Source organism: Monodon monoceros, unplaced genomic scaffold (assembly GCF_005190385.1).
Source record: "Monodon monoceros isolate NGI ecotype Baffin Bay Population unplaced genomic scaffold, NGI_Narwhal_1 Super_Scaffold_21, whole genome shotgun sequence".
Lineage (NCBI taxonomy): Eukaryota > Metazoa > Chordata > Mammalia > Artiodactyla > Monodontidae > Monodon > Monodon monoceros.
In genome coordinates, this window is record NW_021703778.1 from 83,594,609 (window position 1) to 83,604,394 (window position 9,786).

A 9,786-nucleotide genomic window follows, 5' to 3' on the forward strand; every position below is an offset into this window, starting at 1 on the left:
AACGTCTTTGGCAGTTTTTCTCTCTTTTTCCGCATTTGTCTTTATTACCCCAGGATGCCTCTGTGTGCTTGTGTTTCTCTGGATGTAAGTTCATTCCTTGTGCGTTTCCATACCTTACCTGTGTAGCATGCCTTTCCCATCCCTCCAGGCTTCAGGCTCTTCTATTGGCTATCTTGTCCCAGCCTACTTCTCCAATCTTATCTCTAAATACAAGAATCCTTTACTTTTGCTGATCTGCCCTTCATATTGCAATTACTCTTGCTAATCAACCTGCCTGTTGACTCTTCCTCATCTTCCAGGAAATTTCCCTGAGAGATCCTTCCTTACATGTTCACTTTTCCCCAGAATTATTACTATCTACCCATATTGCGTGTAGTAAACTACTTTTTTCTGTGTTATCATTTGTCTTTTTATGTAAGCATCTTGCACCTCAGAGTGTGGGTGCCTCGCTGGCAGGGGTCCTGCCTCTCACTTTATATATCAAGCACCTAGACCAGGAATTAAACACGATAGGCCATCAAGAAATTTTCATTGATTATAATATGTCCATAACTCCACTCAAATCCATTTTTAAAAAAGGCAAGGGGCTCTGATTTATTTTTTATTTTGATTTATTCTATTTTTTTGTGACTTAGGTGCTTAAGTCTCACTTATATTTTATATATAGTGATGAGCTCTGGATTTTGAGATAAAGGAGCTGGGTTCAAAATTCTGTCTCTGTCTCACATTAACTGTGTAACCTTGGACACTTTTATTATTATTATTATTTATTTATTTTTCATCAGTTTCTTACACTGTAAAATGGGATCCTAATACCTGTACTAGCCCCTCACAAGGTTGTTGTGAGGAAAAGTGAGCTAGTGTCTGTGAAAAAACTTACCAATGTCTAAAGCACTATGTAAGGGATTATAAACACTGTCTCCTCATGTGCTTTCCTGCCTTAACATCTTTTCTTTTTTCTTTCATCTCTCTAATAAACAGTCATTTGTGGGCAGGGATCATTTAGCATTCTTGCTGTAGCATTTCATCTTAACCCTTAGCACAGGACGCTACACGCAGCTTGCTGATGGGCTGCCGTGAGACGTGGAAAGCCCATAAGCCTAGTTCTCACTAACAGACACCTTGGCTCAGATTTCAACAACTGCCATTTACCTGAATGCTTTTTATTTGCTTTTTCTGGCACAAAGAGCTTTCATTTTATTTGTTGGTTCATTCATTTACTCATTTATCAAGTTTGTTTTGAGTGCCTACCAGGGGCCACAAAGCAAAGTAAGTGCCTTAAGATATTGACGTTGGACTGAGTGAAACATTCACATAGCAACTAGTTATATAGTAGATAACAAGGATTATAATAAGACATGTACACTGTGTCCAAAGGGGGGAAAGATCATTTCTACCAAGGGAGGGAGGTGTGTGTCATGAAAGGCTTCAGAGGAGGTGCTCATCTATCTTGAAGACTGAGTAGCTGGGGAAGTTAAGTGGGGCAATCAATACAGGTGAAAGAAATAGCTTGAGCAAAACAAAAGCACTCTGGGAATCACGGGCAGCTGGGTCAGAGATTTCACTCATCTGTTGCTCTGGATTGAGTACCTAATGTGTGCCAGACCCTTATGCTTAGTGGATGGGGTTATAGGGGTCAGTGTAGGGGTGGGATGGTGAGGTAGCAAATGAAAGCTAGCCAGATTGTGAACAACCTTTAACAACACTTTTACTCCATAGTAATATATATGGGAAAGGGTTAAGAGGATGTACTACCAACTCCTTGATATTCACTGGAACCCTTTTACCCCAGGAAGGTAGATACAATAACTGACTTTACCGCAGACTGGGCAGCTCTGTCCTAAAGGACAGGTTAACATATACCAGAGTGACAGGAACATTCGCACTCGAGGAAATTCAAGTAGTGAATAAACATGTAGAGAATGTGTCATCTCATCAGTAATTAAAGAAACACATTCAAACAAGGCGGGACCTAGTAAGCAAGAAGACAAAGTGAAACGACCTCTAAGGCTGTTAAGGTAATGGGGAAGCAGGCACCTTAGAGAATCAGAAGGGCAAATACAAAAACCTCCAAGGTGGGTTCCTTGGGGAAAGTGAGGGAGTCAATGTGCTGCAGCTGAGAACTGGGATTTAGGAGTGGAGAGCGCAGGGGGCACGAGTCACTGCACTAGGTGGTGTGGGGAGGGGCAAGGAGTTCGGGCAAAGCCGGTTCATCCTAGGAAAGGGCAGGAGGCCAGGTGCTTGGGCGTCTCTATGCAATCGATAGGCCCGCCCCCTCTAGAGTCAACCCTTCCGTAATTGGCTCACGGATTCACCAATGGGCACACAGGAGGAACTTCCCGCCACCTCTGGCGCCCGCTTTTAAACAGCCGTATAGTATTTGCAACTGCAGGAGGACTTCTCAACCTAGCTTGAGAAAGGCGGAGACTTCCGCCTCTACGCCCTGCCCCAAGCCGGCATGGCCCCGCCCACCAGGCCCGCTTCTAACCAGCGATTGAAGGAGCCGGCTGCTTCTCAATGGCCTCGGGGTTCCGTGGGTTCAGTTGCGACTAGGACAGACAGAGCTAGCGGGTTGGAGCCTGGGTGAGGGGTTTGCTAGAAGTTGGCTTTCGGCGGGAGCTAGGGTGTCTCCGCGGTGACAGCATCCGTGGCCTCCGGTGAGTTTCGCTTCTTGGCTGGGCTTGGGGCTGGGATAGGAGGAGGTGCGGGGTCCTTGGGATTCTGGCTGAGGCTTCCCGGAGGACTGACCCGTCCCCTCCCCAAATCCCGCGGTGGTGGACTGCTTGCGGGTGGCGGGGCTCCGCCTTTGACTTTGAAGTGTCATCCAGACCCCAAGATCCTACTTAGAAGTGACATCTGGGAAGCCCTCCTCGCCTCCTCCAGGCCGCTAGGGTAACGCTGAGACCCGACCCTGGGGACCCCCGCCGTGGTCACCCTGGCGCCGTGCCAGGCTCACAGTGGGTTCTCTGTACACGTGTGTTGACTGAGTGCATGTAACGCTGGCAGCCCAAGCCAGCAGCCCCAGGCCTCCTGGGCTCCGTGCAGCTTGGGTCTCGCGGTACCTGTTTGCTGTGCCATAGTTGACGCCAAACGGAGTTCCTTGGTAGGGCCCTGGGTTTATCTTCGTTCAACCTGTGGTTGCCTGCTTGCTGCATCCTCTGGGCACCCTGAATGTATTTGTCCGAGCTGCTGTCATTAGCACTGATCACAGATTATTGTCATCCTTTGTTTTTATGTGTGTTTCTTTCCCTTCACCAAATCCTGATGAACTTTGTAATCTTGAACAGTGCTTGGCAAGTAATTGTTAAATGAATAAATAGGCTTCCTAAGCCTGGTATTGCAAGTCTGAAACAGGCTAGTGTGCTCTGGCTATTTCCATTCTAGAAAGGAAGCTAGCATGTAAGCAAGTAAGTAGAATTTCCTAACTCTCAGGGCACTTAAAGACGCTTTTGTGGCACTTAGCCTTTTCTATCTTACAATCATGAACTTGAGTGTGATTTAAGCTGAATTTCACGTATCTTTCACAATGCATGACAATTTATATGCACCTCCTAGATGTGAATGCACTCAACTAAATGAGAGGCTGAAATTGAAGCTATAAGAAAAGTATAAGAAATATAGCCTGAAAGTGCCAAAGAATGACTAATTTCATGGGGGGAGGGCATCTTGAAGAAAGTGGCATTTTCATCCTAGAAAAGATTGCAATATTTGAAGGAAAGTTTCCCACACACTGCATATTCACCTTTTCTCAGATATACTGAATGCTGTTTATTCCTTTAACCTCTTTTGTAGCCGGCAGAGTTCTATTCATGAGTAACATGTCATGATAAAAACAAAACTAAGATGTATTGATTGGTACACAGTGCTAAGCGCTTCATGTACATTAGTCTTGTGAATCCTCGTAACCAATCTTTGGTGCAGGTACTGTTTTTTACCCCCATTTTATTAATGAAGAAATGGAAACAGTTGTGCAAGTTTACACAGCTGTTAAGCAGGAGAGCCAGAACTGAGCCCAGGTTGTCTGAATGAGTGCCCTCATTCTTAACCACTTAACAGCCATATTGTGTCCTTTAAGATCTGTTTCTAAAGTCTTTCCGTGAAACTTCTTTCAGCCTTATTTTCTTCTTAGCATAGTTAATTTGTACTTTCCTCTATTACAGAATGTATTACAAGATATCATTTAACTATTAATTCATATCATTGTTTCCCTAAGGGACTGTAAGCTTCCCATGGCTCGTAGCATGTCTTAGATACATCTAGGCTATAACCTGGCCCACAGTAGGTGCTCAGTAAAATTTTTATTGAAATAATAAATCTGTAGAGAGTAACATGAATGTATTATATTCATTCAACAAATATTGGTTGTGTGCAAAGGGTGGGGGAGATACATTTAAATTCTGCCCCCAGAGTGCTTAATAGGCTATTGGATGAGGCAAAAACAATGCTACTTTTGCTTTCTAATGTTTTGTCCAATTAAACACACATTGGTCTTTCTCATTGCAAGGAGGGCAAAGAAAACACAACCAGCGACAACAAAATGAGTAATGAGTGGGACATATGACAGAACATAGCCTTGTAAATAGGTTCAGAAAAAGTTATCTATCTAGGAAGAAAGTATTAACCATCTTGCTATTAAAAAAAAAGCATACTGTACACTTATTCTGCATCTTGATTTTTTAAATAGTCAGTATATATAGAGATATTTCATTATTAGTGACACAGTATTGCCAATTTATTCAAAAGTACTTTTACTAGGGAAAATGTTCTTTTTCAATATATTAATATTGATAGTTCTCAAGATGGTTTTCCCAATTCATACTTTCATCAGCAATTCATGAGGATGCCTGTTTCCTATAAAATAGCCACCACTAGGGCTTCCCTGGTGGCCCAGTGGTTAAGAATCCAGATGCCAATGCAGGAGACACGGGTTCAAGCCCTGGTCCGGGAAGATCCCACATGCCGTGGAGCAACTAAGCCCCTGTGCCACAACTACTGAGCCTGCGCTCTAGACCCTACGAGCCACAACTACTGAGCCTGCGTGCCACAACTTCTGAGGCCCATGTGTCTAGAGCCCATGCTCCACAACAAGATAAGCCACAGCAGTAAGCCCGCACACCACAATGAAGAGTAGCTCCTGCTCACCGCAACTAGAGAAAAGCCCGCATGCAGCAACAAAGACCCAATGCAGCCAGAAATAAATAAAATAATTTAAAAAAAATAGCCACCACTAGCTGTTATCATGTGTTTTTTTTAATTTAGTGGTTGAAAATCATATTTCATTGTTTAAATGGCGCTTTGAATTCTTTGTGAGATTAAGCATCTTTTCAAGTTCGCTGAGTATTTGCATTTCTTTTTTTTAAATGAAATGTATCAGTTGCCCATTTTAAATTGAGTTGTCTTTTTCTCATTTCTTTGTGAGAATTGTATATTGGGACTTTCTCTTGTGTTTTGCAAGTCTCTTTCTCATTATTATTTTACCCTTTGATGATATATTTTTTTATACATAATATTTGACTTGCTAATGATTGTTTTGGCCATATACAGTTTCTTTTTGTATGTGTGTATAAGTTTCCGTCAAGTTTTTCCTTTACGGCTTCTGGGTTTATTATCTTGCTAGTTTTTTCTTTTTAATTTAAGCAGCCTCTTTTATTGTTCTGAATATTATAGTAAAGTCTGATAGCAGTAATCAGTAGCGATTAATAAACAGAAGAAAAGCATTAGCTTTTATTTTAAATTTTAGTTAAATACTAATTACCTTTCTAGTCTCCCTCTTTGTTTTTTAAGCCACAGTAAGTTTATCAAATTTCCCTTAATGCCTAAAATAATTTCTTATGGTCTCTGGTAATTTGCACTTTTCAGAAGGAAAGCTAATTTGTACCTTTTCCTCCCAGTGGAGAGAGTTTGTTCTTTCAGATATTTTCAGATTTCTTCTTTAATGACATGGTTTGGATTTAAAATGCCATTCAAAAAAAAGATATAGTTTTGTCTTTTACATTTTCTTCACATAAAAATGAAAATAGGGAATTCCCTGGCGGTCCAGTGGTTAAGACTCTGCACTTTCACTGCTAAGGGCCTGGCTTCAATCCCTGGTTTGGGAACTAAGATCCTGCATGCTGTGCAGCCAAAAAAAGAGAAAACTAGACTTTATTAAAAAAAAAATGAAAACACCTTGTAGAATTCATTATTCTCTGAGAAAAAGTAGTTCTTTATTTAAAATAACTGTATTTAGCAATAAGCTCTTGTAAATCTTAATGTTCTTTTTCAGTATTCAACAGGAATTGATTGATGGCAGATTGGTGAAGTGTTGGAAAAAAAAAAAAACAACCCTCCCTCCTTTTACTTAATAAAAGGGAAATTAACCCAAATTCCCTATTCTGGCTTTAACTATAAAATTCAGGGAAAGGTGGAAAATACCATAAAAATTAGAAGCAGGAAAGATTATTTCTGCCTGGAGAATTCAGGGATATCTTTAAGGTCCAGCTTAATTGCCTTTCTTTTAAGGAGCAAGCATTTACATGGGCTTGTATTTTCATAATCTATAGATTCTATAGACTTGATGTTCACTTGAAGTAGTGAAAAAACCCTAGAGACATGAGCTTGTGTTACTGTTTTTCCCTCACCATTTCAGCTACATTGTAGGCTCTTTACCATATTCAGGTATCCATCTTATGCTGGTATACAAGAGGTTTCTTGTAGCTGCTGGGTGGAGACAAGGTTTAGAGTCCCCAAGCCTCTCTATTTTACCTCTCAGTGAAGGAGTGCGTGTGTCCCTTCCTCCATGTAGCCCTGGCACAAAAACAGAAAGGAGCAGGTCTGGTCTAAGAAGCAGAGGCTGGAAGGGTTTCGTTGATGTGAGGAGTCTGAATTCATAGAATTAAAAGGGATGGGTTGGGTGTAGGGAGCGACCAGAGAGGGGAGGGATAAAGAAGGTGGACTGCAAATTAGAGTTTGGCCGAGAAACAGTCCTTGTAAAACAAACTAAAACTTATGGGGATTTTCAGCATCGAAATTCATATTTGTGTTAATCTGTAATACCATATTTCATCTATTATAATGTGCACATTTTCTTTTCACTTTTGTTTTTTGCCGCTCCGTGTGGCTTGCAGGATCTTAATTCCCTGACCAGGGACTGAACCCAGGTCACGGCAGTGAAAGCGCCAAGTTCTAACCACTGGACCGCCCAGGAGCTCCCTTCTTTTCACATTTTAACATCTACAAAGATGATATGATATGTCATGATTTAGTTGGCCACATCTTTTTCTTAGTGGTACAGACCAGAACTGTGTCATACCATCAAGGGCACCTTAGAGCTGATGAAGAGGAATATCTTTTGATATAGAGCTTTTGGCTTACATAAAAGTTTGTGATGTTAGTTCTCTACCGTCAACACGAGGGAGCTAAGTTCTTTATGGTAAAATATGTTTGGATTGCCAGGTGTATGCTTCTCATTCCACTTCCAGTTTAATGACATTTTAGAGCCTGAAAAGTGAGTGTATGATCTGTGGCCCAGCCTCACATCAAAGTGCATTTCATTGGCATGCACAAGAGTGGACTGAATAGAGGACAGCATTAGGCTGTGTAATTGATGATGCTTGCCTACTTTTTTGTCAGGATTGTTCAGAGTTTTGAAATTCTGGGTAGTTTCTGTGTAGTGTCAGGATCCCTAAGTATAATTCAAATCATCAGCAGTCTTTTGACCGTAAGTACTTGAAAACCCATTTCCTGCTGCTGCTTCTGCCACAGCAGTGACCATTCTCCAGGGAAGTCTTGCTGCTGCTTTGGGACAGTGTCATAGCTTCACATCCTTCACTTCTGTTTTTCCTGAGTATTTTTTGCTAGAACTTGATTTTATCAAGCTTAAGAGCAGGACATTTAACACATATACATATATATATATATATTTTAAATTTAATTTTGGCTGTGTTGGGTCTTCGTTACTGTGTGAGGGCTTTCTCTGGTTGCAGCGAGCGGGAGCTACTCTTCGTTGTGGTGCGTGGGCTTCTCATTGTGATGGCTTCTCTTGTTGCGGAGCACGGGCTCTAGGTGCACGGGCTTCAGTAGTTGTGGCACGTAGGCTCAGTAGTTGTGGCTCGCGGGCTCTAGAGCACAGGCTCAGTAGCTGTGGCGCATGGGCTTAGTTGTTTAGCAGCATGTGGGATCTTCCTGGACCAGGGCTTGAACTTGTGTCCCCTGCATTGGCAGGCGGATTCTTAACCGCTGCACCACCAGGAACGTCCTAACACATATTTTTGTTGTGTGCTCTGTGGAGTTTACTGGATTGTAAATGTTTTTTGGGGAGCAATCATTAACTCAGGATTTAGTGGCTCTCTTTCTGAAAAACATGACATTTGGATTTGTGATATTCAGAAGATGAAGCAAGTTGTGGAGGATGCTACCTGTGCCATCTTTAATATATCAAATTAGAAACTTTGAGCGTATTCTTAAAATTTGTATGTTTTGGCATATTCCTGGTTCATTATTATTATCTTATTTTTGTGTGTGGACAAAAATCTTACTGTTTGAGTTATTCTTTCCAGACCACTAGAAAGGTCTAGTTGTAGGTTTATTAGCTTTCGGCATTTTCTCATTTTCATGAATTTCTGTCATAACAGCTATTTTCTGTGAATCATGATTAATTTGTAAGAATTCTCTTTATAGTTGGAATACTAACCATTTGTCATACATTAGTTACATCTATCTTCTCCCCAGCTGCTCCTGTCTGTTTGTGTATGGCATCTCTTATGTAGTTTGGTCTGGGGAGATTTTCTGGGCTATTTAGAAACCAAACATCTTTTTGTTCCCGCAGGAGGACCATGTCACTAGACTTTGGCAGTGTGGCACTGCAGACGCAAAATGAAGATGAAGAATATGACAAAGAAGACTATGAAAGGGAGAAAGAGGTAAATTATTCAGAAAAAGAATTCTAAACCCAATCTTAAACAATTTTGTATCCTGACCAAAATTACATCATTTTGTGTCATTTTGAAGGATTTATGGTTCTTTTTTTTTTTTCCAAAGCCCCAAAACTTGATCAGCATCTGGACTTTTGAAAGGTAGATGAGTGGAATGCTTCCTTCTTTTGGACAAGAATGAAACATAACTGTGTACGATGCCCTAGATAGATGGTTAGATTGCTGAAGCGCTTTTCATTTAGGAGGTAGCGGTTGGTCTTGGGGCAGAGGCCTACTTGCATGGGCGAGCCCAGCAGGTTCCCTTGCTTCGGGTAGCCTGCATCCGCGTGGGGGCCGCCGGTGAACAAGCAAACAGGCGAGTAAAGCAATCTGTGTGAGGGCTGATTTAGCACTGACAAATAACAGGGAGACAGGGTAAGGTGATATTAAGGCAACCAGCCAGGAACTGGTGAGGGAAGACCTCTCGGAGGAGGAAATGTTTGAGTTGAGCCTTGACTCATGAGAGGGAGCAGCCTCACAGAAGCCCGGGAAGGATGCCCTAGGCTCGGACACAACCAGTGTAAAGCCTGGAAGTAGGCAGCAGACCCTGCATATCTGTGAAGCAGCCAGAAGGCTGTGGTATCAGGACTGTGTGAGCAAGGGGTGAGTGGTGGAGGTGGGGAAGAGGTGGTCTGGGCCCGGTCACGGCGCGTCAAGGGAGAGTGTTTGTATTTTATCCTAGGGGCAGTGGGAAGCCAGTGGAGGATTTTAAGCAGGGAAGTGCTCTCTGACTGTATTATTTGCGACGAGATTACAGGAGAAAAGGAGTAAGAGGAGGAGATCATATTTGTGTGTGTGTGTGTGTGTGTGTGTGTGTGTGTGTGTGTGTGTGTGT

General features: G+C 42.1%; 1 protein-coding gene across 6 annotated transcripts in view; it reads left to right on the forward strand.

The window, feature by feature from the left end:
• Positions 1–2,480: 2,480 nt before the first annotated feature.
• Positions 2,481–9,786, forward strand: part of CEP152 (centrosomal protein 152) — a 163,543-nt gene continuing 156,237 nt past the window's right edge. For all 6 annotated transcript variants that reach the window (XR_003796092.1, XM_029239614.1, XM_029239616.1 and 3 more), the window contains exons 1-2: positions 2,481–2,657; positions 8,807–8,900. Coding sequence is in view for 5 of the 6 variants with exons in the window: in XM_029239614.1 (XP_029095447.1) it covers positions 8,814–8,900 (87 nt within the window). In the remaining variant the exon portion in view is untranslated. The remainder of the gene's footprint in view (positions 2,658–8,806; positions 8,901–9,786) is intronic.